At 60.3% G+C, this 17,916-nt stretch overlaps 2 protein-coding genes across 4 annotated transcripts; one reads left to right on the top strand and one right to left on the bottom strand.

The window, feature by feature from the left end:
* Positions 1–985: 985 nt before the first annotated feature.
* On the top strand, positions 986–6,232 carry VPS37C (VPS37C subunit of ESCRT-I). 3 transcript variants are annotated; one of them, XM_067295760.1, is made up of 6 exons: positions 986–1,068; positions 1,841–1,953; positions 2,818–2,923; positions 3,014–3,185; positions 3,703–3,785; positions 4,054–6,232. In XM_067295760.1, exons 3-6 carry the CDS (start codon positions 2,831–2,833, stop codon positions 4,798–4,800), a joined length of 1,095 nt encoding a protein of 364 aa, XP_067151861.1. In that variant the 5' UTR covers positions 986–1,068; positions 1,841–1,953; positions 2,818–2,830; the 3' UTR covers positions 4,801–6,232. The 3 variants fall into 3 exon arrangements, with proteins under 3 accessions (XP_067151861.1, XP_067151860.1, XP_013810905.2); XM_067295759.1 differs by having other exon boundaries at positions 2,808–2,923; XM_013955451.2 differs by lacking the exon at positions 986–1,068 and having other exon boundaries at positions 1,567–1,953; positions 2,808–2,923.
* A 1,556-nt stretch (positions 6,233–7,788) lies between these two features.
* On the bottom strand, positions 7,789–13,693 carry CD5 (CD5 molecule). The gene is made up of 10 exons (XM_067295238.1): positions 13,642–13,693; positions 12,080–12,118; positions 11,398–11,688; positions 11,244–11,306; positions 10,315–10,620; positions 9,815–10,099; positions 9,421–9,552; positions 8,824–8,877; positions 8,195–8,317; positions 7,789–7,947 (listed from the first exon to the last, which is right to left on the bottom strand). Exons 1-10 carry the CDS (start codon positions 13,691–13,693, stop codon positions 7,862–7,864), a joined length of 1,431 nt encoding a protein of 476 aa, XP_067151339.1. The 3' UTR covers positions 7,789–7,861.
* Positions 13,694–17,916: the final 4,223 nt, after the last annotated feature.

Genomic DNA, 17,916 nt, shown 5'->3' with positions numbered 1-17,916 from the left:
TGGTGACAAGACAGGATTGGTCTGCACTGCTTCAGTTCTAACCATAAACCCCGCAGCAGCTTAAACCTGCTACTCCTGAATCCGAACCAGTTGGCTGCGCTGTACACAACCTAAGATATGTTAAAAGCCCTGCTTTTAACTCTGTTGCAAAGATTGATCTTTGTCTCTGCAGTCTTTCTCCTTTCCTAATGAGCTTAAGACAGGTTAAAAAAAAAAAAAGTCAGTAACAACAGCTGATACACAGAGTGGAGCTGATGTGGAGACTTCTGTGAATCGATGCACAGGAGAGTCACAGCGCTGCTGCTACCAGTCCAAAATCCGACGCCCCCTCACATCCAGGTCAGCACGTGCATGTGCTGTTAGACACGAGCAAAAGAACCCCGCGCTTTACCACAGCCGCGTTTCTGGGCTGACACATGGAGCCGACAAAACCGTTGCGTGCAGTGCTCCAGCTCGCTGTGGAGTCAGGCACTAGCACTGGCTGCGCTCAGGCATTCTCAGCGGTGTTAACTGTGATGCACTGCTTACATTTCGAAGCAGCCCGTTTTTATGAATCGGCTGTCATGCACAGCAGTCATGACAGGGGCGAAAGGGAGGTCCTGAGCGCAGAGTCAGGCAATTTTAAGGAGAGCAGCTGGGGGAACGGGGACGGGACGAGGCCCTGCCTCAAGCCGGGGCCTGGAGCAGGGGGCCCGGCGGGGCGCAGCCCGGACGGGGACACCAAGCGCTCCCGAAGCCACTCCCTGAGCCATGAGGGGGGCCTCCCCTGGCCCGCAGCCAGCCGAGGGGAGCGCGAAAGCGGCGGCAGGACACGACGCCGCCGCCGCCGCCATCAGCCGCGCTCCCAGCCCGCACAAAATGGCGGCGGCGCGCGGCGCGCTCCCCGCCGGCGGGCGGGATGCACCATCCTGGTCCTCCTAAGCGGGGGAGGGAGGGGGGGCGGGGAGGGTGAGCGCCACTACCTCCCGCCCCCCCCCCTCCGCCCGGGCACGGTGGTGCCACCCACTTCCGCTCCCGGACCGGAACGCGGAAGCGTGTGGCGAAGGGAGGGGTGCCCGGCTCTCGGAGGTGAGTCCCGGTGGGGAAGGAGGGCGGGGAGGAGGGTGCTGGTTCCGTTACCGTTTCGCGCCCCCCCCACACCGGCTTTCGCCGCTCCGAGTCTCGCGAGAGGAGGCGGGGTTCGCGCGCCGCGCCGCCCCCAACGGCCGCGGCGGGGGGCGTTTCTTCCCCTCGTCGGGGACCGCGCCGGCATCGGCGGCGGCCCTGAGCGGCGATGCGATGCCCCGGCGATGCCCCCCGCGTCGCCGAGCCGAGGGCGCCGGTGCTGCGCCTCTCTCCGAGCGCGGGTTCAGGGGGAGCCGGGGAACGCGGCCTCTCGCGGAGGCGCCTCCCCGCTTGTGCCGCGTCTCGGCGCGCAGCGCCGGCTCCCGCTGCGTGCGGGATCGGCGAGCGGCCCTGCCTCGTGCGGCGCCGCGCTGGAGCCGTAGCAGCGGCGGCGGCTCTGCCCCGGCCTTGCCTTGCGCCCCGCAGAACCTGCCCGCCCGCCCGCCCTCGGCCTGCGCGGCGGCGGAGAACCGGCTTCCCCTTGCCGCTCTTCCTGCCTTTTCTGCCTTAACGCCCCGTCAGCCTTATTAATGGGACCCCCCTCCCCCCATATAAGCTCGTTTCTGATGGCAGAACGGTGACATTGCGTACGTATGTATGTATGTATGCACGTGGTGTGGGAGCAAATTCCCCTGCCTGGTTTTACGTGGTTATTCCTTAAATGGGTTTGGCTGGGTTCTGAGCGAAGAGATTTTGTAATCCCGAACGTGAGCTTGTCACTCCGCGTTACTTGCAGAGACTGATGTGACACCTACAGAACGATATCTTTGAGATGTTTCACTTGGATGGAAGGTAGAAGAGCCAGCAGCAGTTAGGACAACAGAGAAGTCCCCATCAGCTGTCTATTTGGTATGTCTCTTTCCCTCTGGGCAGGAGTGCACTGCTCCTTTGTTTCACTCCTGTTTTTTGTTGTATGCAGCTGTATCACACCCCACACCTTTCCTAGAGCCCATGACATGAATGTGTAATATTTGCTGAATATTATGAGGCAGTCACAAGGTACTGGGAATAAATCATGGACAGTAGTGCAGCCAATCTGTTATTTCATTGATTTTAGTATTATTCCACTGGTTTTCAAAATTGCAAGTATTGAATCAAATTCACTGTGTAGAAAGTATTAAATAATAGCATTATTCGTAAGGGTAGTACCAACAAGCAAGGGAAGCGATGGCACCATGTAGCTAAAAGGAAAATGCATAAAATGAGACAGGAATTGAGGAACTGGGGAGTTAGAGATGCAGAAAGACACATGTGACAAAGGTGATCACATCAGTGTTTGTGGATCCTAAGCATGGATGGATATAAACAGATCTAAGAGATTTGCTTAGCAGAACACTAATATTGAATGGGACAGTGCAAAAAAAGCCAGCCAGCTGGAATTTGAGAATCAGGATGACGTAGTCCTAGTATAAAGTGGATGTGAGTAGGTGTTTCCTTGACAAAAATGTCTGGCACACACAAGTAATCTTTGCAAATACTCTGTGAAAAGGAAAAAATCAGTTGCCAAAGAAGTGATTAGATATGTTGTGTTTTTCTTCTCACTCTGCCCTCAGTCTCGCTGCTTCTTTATAGCATGGAACTGCCTTAGCATAGTTGTTTCAAGTAGTTTAGCAAAGCTGTTTTAATCCGTAATAGAATTAGTATCTATTTAGAGTTGACTTTAGAAAGCCTAGTCTTTATTTGACTTCCTTTCCCCATCTAAGGGGTTTGCAGTTTCTCTGGGAGGATGGATACGCTGAAGAACCGGACAGTGGAGGAGCTCCAGGAACTGCAAGACAATGCGGAGGAGATTGAGCACCTGGCTTTGGAGTCTAGGGAGGTATGGGTTAACTCTGCTGCAAGGGCAAGGGACGGCTGTTCTTGGTTAGGATGTGTGGTCCCTCACTGGCTCTCGGATCTCCTTTCTCAGGTTCAGGAGCTGCAGCTGGAAAGGGAGATGGCTCTTGCCGCTAATCGGAGCTTGGCCGAGCAGAACCTGACGTTCCAGTCGCCACTGGAAACCGGGCGTACTGACCTCTCCAACAAATATGAGGAGCTGCAGAAGCTAGCTGAGCGCTGTAAAGAGCAAAAGGCAAAACTGGGTGAGCATTTCCAAATCTTGCGCTCTTTCCTGTGAAGCCGTGTGGACTGTAGTTGGTGCAACGTCCTTCCTTCTTGCCTCTCCCCGCGCTGGCCATACTGAGCAGACTGAGAAGCTCTTTAGACAAGCAGGGCGGTGGCAGAAAGGACCCTATTGTATCTAAAATCTATTTTCTCCCATTTCCTGGTCAAACTCCACCGGACAGATTAAGGATGCTGTCTCAGCATAAAGCCCTTCCAGTGCAGCTGTGGTTAAGGTTCTTTTCTCTTCAGATTTTCTCCTCACATCAACATTTTCCAAGGCAGGAAGGCTCCTCCTGTGAGAGTGAGGAGGGGAACAGAGATGTGACAGAGAAGAAAATAGCTCCTACTGCTTTATCCGTTGTGTGTCTCACATTGCAGAGCAGAGCTGTGGAACAGATGACTAGTGCAGGCGCTGTATGACAGGGCTATGTACTAATGATTCTGCCTTGTTTTGTGTTTCACTTTTTGCTCTGCTCCTACTTCTCTTTCCCCCAGAGAAATTTTCAGCAGCGTTGCATCCTCAGACCTTGCTGGATCTTCTGCAGGTGGAAAGTCAGAAAATCGAAGAAGAGTCTGAGGTGAGCTTAAGATTTAAATTGATCAGTAATTCAAGTGATTAGTCTTTGAAGACTTGCAGTTGCGCTCCCAAGCCTAATCCCTTAAATCAAGGATTATCTCTTTGTAGTTTGACATTGTTGCTGAAAAAAAATGGTTTGCCCTTTCTTTGCTCTTGTGTGGCACAACGGTTCTCTACATGTCTCTGACAGAGACGTAAATCCTAAACTAGGTTTGGGGGGAGAAGGTGGAGGGAAACGGTACTCATGCCAAAGCTGTTTTATGTTCCAGAATATGGCTGAGAAGTTCCTGGAGGGTGAGGTACCCCTGGAGACATTTCTCGAGCAGTTTTCCGTTATGAGGAAGTTGTCCCACTTGCGCCGGGTTAGAGTTGAAAAGCTTCAGGAGATACTGAAGAAGTCAGAAGTGTCGCAGGAGCCCAGCAGAGACTCTCAGCAGCATCTACCTCCTCACGTACCTGGGCCTGCAGAGCAGCAGAAGCCACAGTCCTTCCCGTCTGGGGCACCTTCCTTCCCTTTGCCCTACAGTCCAGCTCCAGGCATGCCAGTCGGCCCCACAGCCCACGGAGCTCTCCCTCCTGCTCCTTTCTCTGGAGCCCCCGTCACTGTGGGACACGTTGCTTCCTCTCAGCCCAGCACCCAGCCCACCTTTCCCTATAAACCTCCTCCAGGTCCTGGATACCCGCCGGCACAGGCTGGTGACCTGACACCGGGGTATCCCAGGCCTCCGACCGGAGGCTCATCTTCGGCAGCAGGCTACTCTTGGTCTCCGTCCCGAGGCCCGCCTCCTGCCCCATCCTTTCCTGGCTCACAGCCCCCCTCTACTCCCCCCCCGAGACCGGGGTACCCTCCGTACTTCCCTCCTGGGGCAGGGAGGCCTCAGTGCCCGTACCCAACCCAGTCCCCCCTGCCTAGTTTCCCGATCCCCCTGCAGCCTGCCTATCCCTCTGGTCCATCCCCTCCCTTTGCGTACCCCCCACTTCCAAACCCGCAGCGCCCTGCTTGGCCTGGCTACTAAATCAGGACTCCTGGGCTGCTCCCTCCTCTTCGTGGACGGAGGAAGAAGAAGGAATTGAGAGCATTGCTCTTAGGCCCGTCCATGTGTTAGCATTATATAGGAAAAGAGGCATGGCTCTGACGTGAGGCAGACAGCAGAGGCACCAGGGGTCGGTGAGGCTGATGCTGTCTCCCTGGGCTGCATCTTTTTAGGATGGTCGTGATGACTGCTTGTCGGCTGAAGTGGCCACTTACAGATCAGGTAGTCTAGGCTCTGAGATAAAATACAAGCAGTCATCTAGATTCTCAACTGAGATACATGGGAATGACGTGCACTGATCGCATCAGCTGAGAACCTGACTCCTCTGTGTGTGTGCGCATGGGTGAGCGAGAGACTCTTCTTTGTATGCGTGTGGTTTTCTCTCTCTCTCTAACATATGCAGTATAATAATTCTAAGCCTTTTCACAGGTGTTCAAAAGATGCAGTGGGAATCTTCTGACGGTATTTCTAATACTAAATGCTCATTGCTTCCCTGGGGCCTTCCTGGAAATGAGAAACAGCCAACCAGACTGGCAATCGATTTGTAATTTGTCTTGGCAGGGAGAAGCAGCTAGCTAGCCTGTTGGGATGGGCCAGGCCTTGAGATATGTCTGGCTTTTTTATGCTGGTGCAAAATAACTTCCAGACCAGCTCTACTCGAGCCATTCCCAGCCGACTGGGAGGTCAGACTTTCCTCATCGCTGCCTCCGTCTGCCCCATGAGTACCAGTCTAGTCCGAAGCAGAGGTGGCTCCCGACTCCGCTGAGTTCAGGTATTCCCAGCTTGCCAGTGAGCCTCTTTACCACTCCCTCTTGTCCAGCGCAGGAGCTGTTCCCTGCCTGTGCTGGTTGTGCACTATCTCACCGAGGCACCAAGGCTCTGTTAACTCCCTGGAGCTCAACACCTGGGTATTATGTGGGTTTGTGAAGTAAACTGCACCGACGTGATGTCTTGGGAGCTGGTGTTGCTTTGGGGGTAAGGAGGCATGTGTCTCGGGTCATGGGAAGCTGGGGAAGAGTGAGGATCGGATCGGTACCTGCCATCTGGCTCTTCACAGCTGACCTCCGGTAGAGTTCTGTGAAACACAGGGCCTCAACGGCCTGCCGCTTTCTCTGCCTCTCTCCTCTGGTGCCCTGGGGGAAAGGGGGGTTATTCTGGATGTTAAGGGCTCCAACGTTCCTCACGTCTCCCTTCGCTCCTCAGGAAACACTAGATAGCAGAGTGAATGACAAGTTTTTAATGGAAATGGGATTAGCTTTGCTCAGCACTTTATTCTCCGAATTCTGCTTGTATCCCCCTAAGTTATTTATAAGGAAAGATTACTAATGGACTAGATGAAGATGAATGCCTTTGGGATTTGATGGAAACAATTCCATATCTGTGGTTAATTACAATAATAAAACTTGATAAATTGCGTGCAGGGTCATGGCAGTGATTGTTTTGGGAAATGACGTGGCATCCAGTTGATATTTTCTATTGATTTTTTTTTTTAATGCCCTTTTGGTGTCCTTACACCAACTTTCTCTTGATGTTGTCAATAAAATCTTTCACCCTCTTGCAGGACCATCTTCTTTCTGAGCCATCTTGCTTGCTCTCTTGTTTTCGTCTTTCCGAAGGGGCCTGCTTGGTCAGGGCTTTTCTCCATCAGCTGGTCTCTTCCCTCCTCTAGCACTGTTTCTCATGCATCCCCTGTGCTGTCATTTCTGTTCTCCATTTTCCCTTGCTAGTTGGGAAGTTGGTGCTCTTAAGGAACAGCATTTGTAGTGTGGGAAGGAAGAGAACAAGACGTAATTACTAGAAAACCGATTTTATTACGACAGTTATTGCTTATTAAATATATCAGGTTTGTTTTCAGTATTTTTATCCTTCCCATGCTCTTCCTGTGTCTGTGCTTTGTTTTATGCGTCTGCACAAACCTCACGCTCTCCCGTATGCGTTCGCTCAAGCCCCACTCACACGTGCACAGGCAGGATCCCAAGCTAGCCACTCTCCTTCAAACGTCTAGGCTTCTAGCGAGTGGCAAACGCAGCCAAGCTTGCATCTTCACAGCTTGCTAAGTAACTCGAAAGTCAAGGATATGGCAGTCTTTTTCATGACGTTCATCCCCATGGTATCTGAGAGCTTTGTAGACAGCAGCAGATTTCGCTTTCAGTCTGGCCCCGCTGGGGTGAGGAGTGCGGTTATCCTAGTTTAGAGGGACGGAGAAGCAGGCAACCCCCTTCCAAACTGCTGTGAACGTTGTGGCTCTGTTCTCTCTGTGCAGACGCAGGGCCTGCTGCTACCCGTGTGCCTTTAAGACTCATATGAATAGCTTAAAAAAATCCCACCTTGTACTCTCCCAGGTGGGAGGCCTAGAAACAAGAGGGTGAGTGAGATGAAGCTTTCTCGGAAAGGTGCTCAGATACCAGGGTGATAGCAGAGCGCCAAAGCCAAGCTAGACTAGGCCAGAGCTGAGAGATTTGTGATCAGTGCTTGTCGCAAGCAGATACTGATCTTCAGCGCCTCGAATTTGGGCAGCCCAGAGTGAAGCGCTCGGGTTTGAGGTTCAGCCGCGAGGTGCGCCGGCAGGTTTGGCTCTGACTTTAGCGGGGGCTCTGAGAACGCTCCACAGCTGGAAATCAGGCTGGGGAGATCTCCAGCTGGCAAAGGTATTCCCCAGTCTCCCTCCCTGCAAGTGGGACGAGAGCCGTTACATCTCCGGGGGACGGGACGGGACACAGAAAGGCTTTCTTCCAAGATGATCAGTGCAGAATTCTCAGGTGTTTGTCTTCTCTTTTGTCAGTTTTGTTCATTTTTTTTCCCCCCGTACGCTGAATCCCACCTCTGTCTGCAGGGCAAGCAAATGAGCGATGTAGAAAACAAGACTGATGTTTGCCAGAGTCTAAGAAGCCGCAGGCAGGCTAATCCAGCAGGTGCTCGATTTAGCTGTCGTGCACACGAATGTCCTGTGATAGCTTTGGGCGAGGAGATAACAGGAGAGGAGAAGATGGCTCAGCCCAGGAAGAAAAGGGCACCTGAGGGGGTCTTACCTCTCGCAGGGAAGTCACACTCTCCTGGCAGAGTGCAAGTCGTAGTCGCTATCGGAGGAATTGTCTGGAGGGTTGGAAGATCGGGATGCGCCTTCCAGAGCTGTGAAGGGAATAAACTGTGGCGTGCTCCATATCTCCCTGGGGTCCGCAAGGAGAGGTGGAAGGGCTGGGGAGCAGACTTCCAGCCCCGGAGCAGCCTGTCGCCTGGCGTCGACAACAGCGGCGGCTGCATCTCGCTATGACGTGGCTTTCCCTCCAGCGCCACCAGTCTGATCGTTCCCCGCCGACGCGTGCGGGAAGGGCACGCGGAGAAGCCGTTCCCTTGTGTCCTCCTCGCTGCGCCTTACCTGGATAAGCTGACAGGTAGGGGTTCTTCTTGGGAGGCTGCGCGTAGTCGTTGTCCTCCCCCTGTGCTCTCAGCCCCTCGGCCCGCGGCCTCAGGTTGACGGTGCTGGTGCGGTGGAACGACACTGGAACGGACGGCGGGAAGGAGCGAGCGTTAAGGACCAAGGAGGCGGCTCGCGGTGCCAACCGCTTCAGCAGAAGGTTGAGAGTCCTCCCGTCCTCTGGCCCGCGGCCACGGTCTCTGCTCGCACCCAGGCACGGAGGCCTCCGGGCGAGCCGGCGGCGCGGAGGGGCTGAGTAAGAGCGGGATGGGGCGCGCACGGGGCTCAGCCCTCCCCGCTGAGTCACCGGGGCGCCGGTGAGTCAGAGCGGCAGCGGGCGGCAGGAAGCCGGAGCGGCGGATCCGTGCGGAGGCCGTTCGCACCGCAGCCCCGCCGCCTGTGTTGTGGTCCGGCGGCAGCTTGGCGAGAGCGACCTCTGAGCGAGCCCGAAACCCGGGTCCCGCGGCTGGGAGCGGGGGCCGGCTTTCGGAGGATGCTGATGGGCACGGGGAATCGGGAGCGGTGCAGGGAGGGACCGCCGCCACCCGCCTCCCCTCCTTGCCCCTTGCCCACCCGCAGGTGCTCCTCACCGTTTTGATTGAATCCCGTGGGGCCGATCCACTGACGCTGCTTCTTCTTTGAGACTGGAAGGGGAAGGAGGGGAGGGTGGTGAGACAGGACCTGTCTGATCTCCCCGGGGAGCTGCCTGATCCCTCTGCCAGAAGCGGGCTGCATCTCCCTTTGGCTGCTTTCCCCCACGCGGCTGCTGCCCGCGGGCCCCGTATGCCATGCCAGATAATCTGCTGTGCCCGGTAATCCCTCTGCCACGTGGCGAGACCCTTTGGATGCCAGGCACGGCTCGCGGAACATGGTCCACCTGCTCTTTTGTGTCTGCGCCACGTTTAATCCTCCCCGCAGCGTGCAAAATGCACAGCGCTGCCCGATCCGAGAGGCTTTTTGCGTCAGCGCCGCACAGGTCGGGTGCAGGGAGACGATGGGAAAAAGGGATTTGTGCCACCGAACGCCGGGGCAGGGCTGGTCCCGCGGGAAGCGCCCAGCCCCGGCTGCGGAGGTCCGCCGCGAGAGGCTGGCCGGGGAAAAGCACGTGCATCTCTGCGGGCGTCAGGGCAGATGCAAGGCAGAGGTGCCGCGGGACCGGCAGTTCCGGCTCAGAGCTCGTCACCTACTTTTCTTCATCAGCCTCTTGTAGGCGGGGGGCCCGCAGAGGAGCAGGAGGATGCCGAAGAGAACCAGGGCCAGGAAGATGCTCACGATGGTGCCGGCTCCCAGGCCAGCAGCAGGCGGCTTGGAGTCCTGGCCTGGGGAGAGGGTGGATGGGCGTCATGAGCTGGGATCGCCGTCTCCCGGCAAAGACCGGTGCTGGGAGCCGCGGCAGCCCGGTCGCCCCTGCTGGGACCGCGGAGGGGAACGGAGGCTGTCCGGGCAAGGATGTTGCTGTGCCGTGCCCCCTCGTGCCACCCGCTACCTGCAGCCCCGGAGTCACCTCCTCCACCTGCCCCCAGACATCCGCAGGGGCAAATCCCGGCTCTGCCAACCCGGCGCGGCCGCGCTGTTGCTTACACACGACGCCGGTGCGGGAGCAGGTCCGGAGCCCTCCGCGGCCGGCGGGGCAGAGGTGGAGGTTGCGGGCGGCGCAGGCGATGCCCATCGCCGGCGGCTCCTTGAGCGCGGAGCTGGAGGAGAGCTTCCCGCACCGCAGCTCCTGGCACATCTGCTCGGCCCGCTCGGCCCGCTGCCCGGGCTCGTCGCACAGCGCCTGCCACCGGTCCCCGTGGAACACCTCGATGTGCCCCTCGCAGGGCGTGAGGCCCCCCGCCAGCCTCCGCGTGGCCCGGGGCTGGGAGCCTGCGGGAGAGAGGAATGGAGCGGCGTCGGGGCACGTGATACGGAGATTTCCTGTTTTGTCTTCGCACGAGGAAGAAAAAGCGTGGGAGCGGGTGGGTGCCCGAGCGCGGCGGGGCGGCCGTGGGCACTGCTGCCCTCTCCTCGCGCGTGGGACAAGCAAGCCGGTCCGAGGGAGGACGTGCAACCCCCCCGGCGCGGAGGAGCGGCTGCCTCACCGGAGCAGACGACGAAGGCAGGCGCTTTCCCCCGACGGTCGCTCGTTCGGTTGAAGCAGTCCAGGACCGAGCGCCTCTTGCAGGACCTCTCCATCTCCCACCGCACCGGTAAGTGGCTCCCCGCCTCCGGCACCGTGCTGCGGTCGCTGATGAGGCCGCCGCAGCGCAGCGCCTCGCAGATTCGGGGGGCCAGCTCGGGCCAGGCGCCGGCGTCGGCCGCGACGGCGCCCCACAGCCCCTGCCGGTACAGCTCCACGAAGCCCGAGCAGCTGAAGTTCCCGTCCACCAGCCTCAGCCGGGCAGCCCCTGGCGAGGGGACACACACAGAGAGAGAGAGAGAGAGAGCGGCTCGTAGCCGGCCGGGACGTCGCTTACGATGCGCCCGCTTGATCGGAGAGGCGACCTCTCCACCTGCGAGCGCAACTCTCCTTGCGGCACGCGCCGCGTCCCCGGGGCATCTCGCCGTCCGCGTCCACTGCCGGATGTGCGGCACCCCGGCCACCCCGCTTGCCGCGGCCGCCGGGCCGGCGAGCCGCTGGCCCCTCGTGCCATCGCGGAGCTGGCGATCGTCCCGCTTGCCAGCACCCGCGCGGTCCGGACCTGCCCTTCGGCGCGCTGGGCAGAGGGGACAACCCGCCGCTCGCCGCCCCGTATGCCCATCGAGGGGACAGTGCCGACACAGCGGCCGCCTCCCGATCCTGCTGCATGCGCTAAAACGGGCGAGGCTTAATTGCGCCGTTAACGCTGCAAACGGCGTTAATGAGACCCAGGGATCCCACTGAGACGCCCGTGTCTCGCGGGGTCGCGTCGGCTCGTTTGCTCCCCGTTTTGCAGCGGCGCCCGTCGCCACGCCGCGGCTGGCGGACGCCGTTTCGCCGTGCCGTGGCCGGAGCAGCCGGCGGCGCAGGCAGGCGGGGACGGGCTCTTACCGGCAGGCTCCGGCGTGGTGGTCTCGGGCGCCGGCGTGGGCTCGCTGGTGGTTTTGGCCGGCTCTGAAATGACAAGGGGAGCACCAGGTGGGGCCAGGCGGGCCACGGGGGTCGCGGGGGCGGCCGGGAGGGGGGGGCAGGCAGCCGGGCTCACCGCTGCAGGTCAGCGTGGCGCGGTCCGTGCAGTTGGTCGGTATCCAGCTGCACTCCGCCAGCGGAGCTGTCTCCCTGCACCCCAGCAGCCTCATGCACGCCTCCTTCCCGCGGGAGAAGGTGACCTGGAGGTCCTCAGGAGCGGGGGGCCCGCAGCCCAGATGCTTGCAGACGGCGGCGGCGGTGGCCGTGCGCACCGTGTCCTGGGTCACTCTTCTCCACTGGCCCTGCAGCTTCACCTCCAGCGCCCCGGAGCATCGGCAGCCCGCGCCAGCGAGCCGCAAGGCCAGCTCTGCGGGGAAAGCACAGGCGTTCGTTGTTAGGGGCTTTCCTCCTCTCCCCGCGAGCTGCTATCTATCGGCGTGTTTCCCACCGTGCGGCGGTGCCCGGGTGCCCGCCGGCACGCGGGAACCGGGCGGCACCGCTGCAGCCGGCAGGACCGGCCTTTGGGAAGCCCTGGGCTGCCTGTCATCCCGCTGCAAGGAGATGCGCCCGGCTCCTGGGCACCGGCGTGCTCTGAAATGGCAGCAAGGGCTGCTCGTGAAATGGGGCAGGGAAGGAAAATGCACGGAGAGGTGCGGGCGTGAGCACAGGCCGTGCTGGCGAGCCCACGTCCACGGGACCCACACGTGGGCTCTGGGCACCCGGTGTGGGGGGGGGGGTGGCCCAATGTCGACACTTACCTTTGGGGCTCGGAGCGGCTTCTCCGCAGCTGGAGAGGGCTGCAAAGGAGAGAGACGTGAGTTGCGTTCCTGCCCCCCCCCCCCCCGGCCGCGACGGGGCCGCGCGGGCTGATGGCACCTCCGTCGCGGGAAGCATCCCGTGCAAAGGGAGACACGGATGCGAAGAAACCCCCCGGACCATGCAGTGTGCCCTGAGCCTTTTGACGGCGTGACACCCCCCCCCCTCCCCGGTAGCACTTGCCCAAAGGGATTTGGGGTCCTGCTCGTATTAAGCACATCATAGCCTTAAAGCCCTCCGAGAGCCTGCTCGCTGGCTGGATCCTTGCTGAGATGATGGACCGCAGAGCCCCAGCGCCAAGCTCTCGGTGAGCGACACACGCTGAGGAGGGTGGTCCAGAAACCCCAGCGCACCCGCACAGGCTCCCCACGGCCCAAAACCTGCCCTGGGAGCCGCCGTGCTCGGCGGCCGCGGCCAGAGCCGGCGCGCGGAGCCCCGCCGTGTCTCCAGGGGTTGGGGGCACCGGTGTCTCCAGGCTGTCACGGGCTATTTCTGCCCAAGGTTTACCGATTCCCGCGGAATCTCCTTGGCGCTCTGCGTGGTGCTTGGGTGCCACATAGCTCACGGGAGGGGGAAAATCGGCATCTTTGCTGCTGCCGTCAGCCCGGACCCCTGGTCTCTAGCTTGGTTTAACATACTGGGGTTTCTGCATCATGCATCCGCCCTCTTCCCTCCCAGCGCCATTTTCCTCAGTCATAAAAGAGCATTTTTCTGGCTTTCTTGGGGAATCTGCTCTCACCTCCTCCTCCTCCTCACGGCTTTAATTAAAAAAATATATATATATGAACGACCTCATGTGGCTTGGCCGTACTGCTTCCTGCCAGGCCAACTGCATGGTGGACCTGTCGGCTGGCATCGCTGCGGCACCGAGCGCCACGAGGACCCGGCCTCCGGTGCACGCCGGGCAGGAGCGAGCGCCCGCAGATACCCTTCGCCGGGCGCGCTGCGCTGCCGGGCCCGACGCTCGCTCGGGAAGGAGACGTTAACGCACGAGCTCCCGCGGAGCCATGCCTGCAGCCGGAGAGCTGAACGCCCCCGAGCATCCAGGTGGTAACGTAGCGCTGGGGGCGGCGGCGGTGGTGCCCGTCCTGGGGACCGGGAGGCCCCCTGGGGTTTTGGGGGGCCGGCACCCACGTGGCCCCGGCTGCGGCATGGCCCCCCCCCCCCCCCCCGGGTTCGCACTTGCTTCGCTCCCGGGCTGCAGCAGCCCCACGCTTTCATCCTGGTTTTTTTGGGTTCAAAGCCCCTTTCTCCCTGCCCTAGCCCTTCTTCCAAAAGCCATCCCAAACCACTCTTGCTTGGGGGGGTGGGTGCACGGTGTCCCCGACCCCAGCCTGTTTCCCTGGAAAAAAAAAAAAGCACTTGGGCTTGGATCTAGCGCAGCCCGCGGTGCCAGAGCTGGACCTTCCTCGCCGCGGCGTTGAGCCCGAGCGCTGCCTGCGCCCGCGGGACCCTGGCACGACCCACCGGCCCCCGAAAGGATGTCCCCGCGCAGGGTACTCACCCCATGTCCCCACGGCGAGCAGCAGCCCCAGCGCGGGATGCCGGGCTGCCATCGGGACCGCCGGCTGCCTCCTCCGCCCCGGCGCTGGCGGCTGAGCGGGAGGCGCTCGGGGTGCTGACGCCTCTGCTACCCGGCCCGGGGAAGGGCGGTGGGGGGGGGGGGCACTGGGAGGAACAGGCTGTTTTTCCTCCCTCTGTGGTTTTTTTGCGTCACATTTTGCTCGTTTGAAGTCTGAACCCGTCAGCTTCCTTGCCGGATCCTGCAGAATAAGAAAGAGAAAGAGCGATGAGGAGAGAAGAAACCCAGAGGACTTGGCCCTGTCCCCGTCCCCATCCCCGTCTCCATTCCCATCCCATCCCAATCTCCATCCCCATCCCTAGCCCCATCCCCATCTCCATCCCCATCCCCATCTTCATCCCATCCCCACCTCCATTCCCATTCCCGTCTCCATCCTATCCCCATCTCCATCCCCATCTTTATCCCTGTCCCCCATTTCCCATCCCATTTCCATCCTCATCTCTATCCCCCTCTCCATCCCCACCCCATTCCCATCACCATCCCCGTCCCCATCGCCATCACAATTGCCATCTCCATCGCCATCCCCATCCCCATCCCCATCGCCATCCCCATCCCTGTCCGGTGACACTCCAGCTGCCTCCCTGGGTGAGACTGGCTGGAGCAGCCTGGCTCTGGGACCCTCCAGGGCTGGGGTCGCACCGAGCCGGGGAGGACACCAGGGGTTTCAGGATAGTCGGATTAGGCAGCAAGCTGCCTTCAGTGGGGGGAGAAATCCCAATTCCAGCAGCAGGTCCCTTGACTATGGGTGTCGGTGAACTATTTCCGTGCAGGATCATGCTGCCCGCAGAGCCGACGCCGGATTTCGGTGGGGAAAACCAGTGGCTGCCACTAAACTCGACGCCCCTGGCTTTGAGGGTCGGTCCGGGCTGGGATGCCACCCGGAGAGACATGAGGTGGCTCTTACGTAACGCCGGTCCCCAACAAAAACAGCCTCCCCTGCTTCAGCAACACTTCCCCTTGCCCTCGCCAGCTTTCTTCTTCTCTCCCCCTTCTATATTTACTCCCTTATCGCCGCCTGCGGTCGCCAGCCGAGGTGAGCAGCTTTGCGGCTCCGGGGCAGGAAATCTGCAGCGCCCGGCGCTGCACGAGCCGCCGGCTCCTGCCCCGCACCGCGCGGGAGCCGCGCGCGAGCGGCCCGGGCTGGCCGGCCACGTGCCCCGCCGGCAGCACCCCCGACGCCAGCGTGTGGCGTTTGCCCCTCGGCCGGCGACGGGTGTTCCTGCCCCCCCCAGGATGCGCTGTGACGGGTCGGGCTGCTCCCGTTTCTCCCTGTTAATCCCGGGAAACTGCACGGCCCTGCAAGGGCACGTGGGGAGGGAGAGGCGCTGATCGGTTATGCTCTAATCAGTCCTTCCGAATCCGGGTCATGCATGCTAACGAAGAAGATGACTGTTTTTCCATTGGCCTGGCGACGTTTCTGCGAAGGGGAGAGGGTTATCACGCGCGCCTGGATGCCGGACCGCTTGCTGTGCCCGGGGCGGGGGGGCTGTTCGATGAGGTTAGCAAGCGCCGTCCCCCTCCTCGCACCCTCTCCGGTCCCTCGTCCTAAGGCAAGGGCTCGCTGCGCCTCGCTGCCTCCTCCCCGTGACCCACAGCGGCAGCCCCATCCCGCCCGCTTGGGCATTGCCCTGCGACCTGGTGCAAGGGCTGGCCGCTCTCCCCTCGGGCCCTGCCGAGCGCCGGGGCTGGGGGAGGAAGGCGGGAGCAGCAGGGCTCACCCTCCACCCCGCATCCCCAGCCACGCTCTCCGAATCCGCGGCTGTGCTACCAAGCGCCCAGGCCCCCCCCCCCACAGCTCTTCTGGGAGTTTCCTGCCTCAAAACTAGTGCTGGGCTCAAGATTTTCCACGACTCAAGAGGAAGTTTGCTGGGGCAGTGGGTGGGTGGCAGGCGGTGGGCAGAGATGCTCGGGAAGGACAGGCAGAGATGGTCAGGGAGGATGGCGGAGATGGTCAGGGAGGATGGCGGAGATGGTCGGGGAGGATGGCAGAGATGGTCAGGAAGGACAGCAGAGATGGTCGGGGAGGAGGGCAGAGATGGTCAGGGAGGACGGCAGAGATGGTCGGGGAGGATGGCAGAGATGGTCAGGGAGGACGGCAGAGATGGTCAGGGAGGACGGCAGAGATGGTCGGGGAGGAGGGCAGAGATGGTCAGGGAGGACGGCAGAGATGGTCGGGAAGGACGGCAGAGATGGTCAGGGAGGACGGCAGAGATGGTCAGGGAGGATGGCAGAGATGGTCAGGGAGGACGGCAGAGATGGTCGGGGAGGATGGCAGAGATGGTCAGGGAGGATGGCAGAGATGGTCAGGGAGGATGGCAGAGATGGTCAGGGAGGATGGCAGAGATGGTCAGGAAGGACAGCAGAGATGGTCGGGGAGGAGGGCAGAGATGGTCGGGGAGGACAGCAGAGATGGTCGGGGAGGATGGCAGAGATGGTCAGGGAGGACGGCAGAGATGGTCGGGGAGGAGGGCAGAGATGGTCGGGGAGGACAGCAGAGATGGTCAGGGAGGACGGCAGAGATGGTCAGGGAGGACGGCAGAGATGGTCAGGGAGGACGGCAGAGATGGTCGGGGAGGAGGGCAGAGATGGTCAGGGAGGACGGCAGAGATGGTCGGGAAGGACGGCAGAGATGGTCAGGGAGGACGGCAGAGATGGTCAGGGAGGATGGCAGAGATGGTCAGGGAGGACGGCAGAGATGGTCGGGGAGGATGGCAGAGATGGTCAGGGAGGATGGCAGAGATGGTCAGGGAGGACGGCAGAGATGGTCAGGGAGGATGGCAGAGATGGTCGGGAAGGACGGCAGAGATGGTCAGGGAGGACGGCAGAGATGCCCCATGCCAGCATGGCACGGGGAGGTTTCTCAGGGGCTGGTGACCCTCCGCTAGGCTGCCCCATGCCCAGGGCTCTCTGCTCGCTCCCGCTGGAGCAGGGGATGAAGGTGGTGCACCGGGTGGGAGCACTCGGGTCAGGGAGGACCGGTTGATCCCCGTGGGTTGCCGAGGAGGCCAGCATCAGCACTGCCTCCACATCTGGGTGTTCTCGGTGGTACTTGGACCCCTTGCTGGCTGCCGGGTCTTTGCACTGGCTGTTTTCAGCCCTGACGGGTAAGTCCTGCTCATGCAGCTTAGAGGGTGTTAGGAAGATGAAGCCAAAATCACAGCAGCTGAAGGCATCTTCCAAGTCTCGGTTATCATTTCTAATATTATTCACGGGTGGAAGCGGGCAAGGGTCAGGTTTCTGAAAATTATTTTTACTGTTTTCTAGCTGGAAAAGAATTTTAAGAAGTGCAGAAGGAGTTTTTCCTCCCTATTTCTCACCCCTCTTGTTTTTCTCCCTTCTGCTGCGGTATAACGACAAAGAGGCAAACACACGCTGCTATCCCACAGGGCTCTTTCCACGTTGACCACCGGCTTTCAACACCAGAGCGAAACAAACATTTTGGCTTGATGAAAAATAACAATTCCTGCAAAATTTTCCCTCCGTGAAGCAACACTCCTTTTCCCCCCATGACCTCCGTGCTGGGAAATGCCCCGGTGTCTGCTCTGGCTGCACTCCCGTATGATTTTTAGCCTTTCTGATCCCTGTTTTCAGCCAGGTTTTATCACCCGTGAAACACAAGCAGCCTCCTGGAAAGCAGCTGGCGCTGGCGGTGTTGCTGGGTCGGTAAGTCTCCGGGCTAAACGCTTGCTCTTTGGTAAATATTCGCGCCAGAGCGCTCCCCCCGTTTGCACGTCTGGCTGCGCTTTGCAGCAAGGCGCGCGAAGAGTCGATGGCAGCCCTGCTCAGTTATTCACGGCCGCGTCGCAGGGCGGAGGAGCGCGGGCTCCGGGGCGGTTTGCAGCCTTTCGTCCCTCCTCACGTGGCGGCTCGAAGCAGCAAGCCCGCCACGAGCGCGTCTGCACAGGCAGCGCGTTTTGATCTCCTGCAGGGTGCCGGTTTGCTGCAGTTGCACGGTGCTGTGAAGCGCGCGCACGCGCGCTCGGGGTGCTCTTCGGGCGATAGGACGTGCTTCGCTTTTGGGTTGCTGGGTTCGTTGCAGGCTCACGCTGAAACAAATGGGTTCAGCAGCGCCGGACCTGCTGGATGAGGAACGTGCAGGGGAAGCAGAGCCGTCGGGAGCGGCGGTGCCTCCTCTCGCCCGGGCCAGCGGCTTTCGGCCGCCAAGGCCGGGCTGGGAAATCCCTACCGAGCTGGGCC

The sequence above is a fragment of the Apteryx mantelli genome, chromosome 4, assembly GCF_036417845.1.
Source record: "Apteryx mantelli isolate bAptMan1 chromosome 4, bAptMan1.hap1, whole genome shotgun sequence".
Taxonomy (NCBI): Eukaryota; Metazoa; Chordata; class Aves; order Apterygiformes; family Apterygidae; genus Apteryx; species Apteryx mantelli.
Note: the sequence above shows the minus strand (reverse complement) of the source record. Positions and strands in the feature narration are given on the sequence as shown.

What these genes read in the sequence shown, in the direction of transcription:
- VPS37C (XM_067295760.1), top strand. Translation starts at nt 2,831, where the DNA reads ATGGATACGCTGAAGAACCGGACAGTGGAGGAGCTCCAGGAACTGCAA. An exon ending in AGAGCAAAAGGCAAAACTGG is followed by an intron (nt 3,186 to 3,702) that starts GTGAGCATTTCC and finishes TCTTTCCCCCAG; the next exon opens with AGAAATTTTCAGCAGCGTTG. An exon ending in AAATCGAAGAAGAGTCTGAG is followed by an intron (nt 3,786 to 4,053) that starts GTGAGCTTAAGA and finishes TTTATGTTCCAG; the next exon opens with AATATGGCTGAGAAGTTCCT.
- CD5 (XM_067295238.1), bottom strand. Translation starts at nt 13,693, where the DNA reads ATGGCAGCCCGGCATCCCGCGCTGGGGCTGCTGCTCGCCGTGGGGACA. An exon ending in CGCCACGCTGACCTGCAGCG is followed by an intron (nt 11,307 to 11,397) that starts GTGAGCCCGGCT and finishes TTGTCATTTCAG; the next exon opens with AGCCGGCCAAAACCACCAGC. An exon ending in CTACCTGTCAGCTTATCCAG is followed by an intron (nt 7,948 to 8,194) that starts GTAAGGCGCAGC and finishes TTCCCTTCACAG; the next exon opens with CTCTGGAAGGCGCATCCCGA.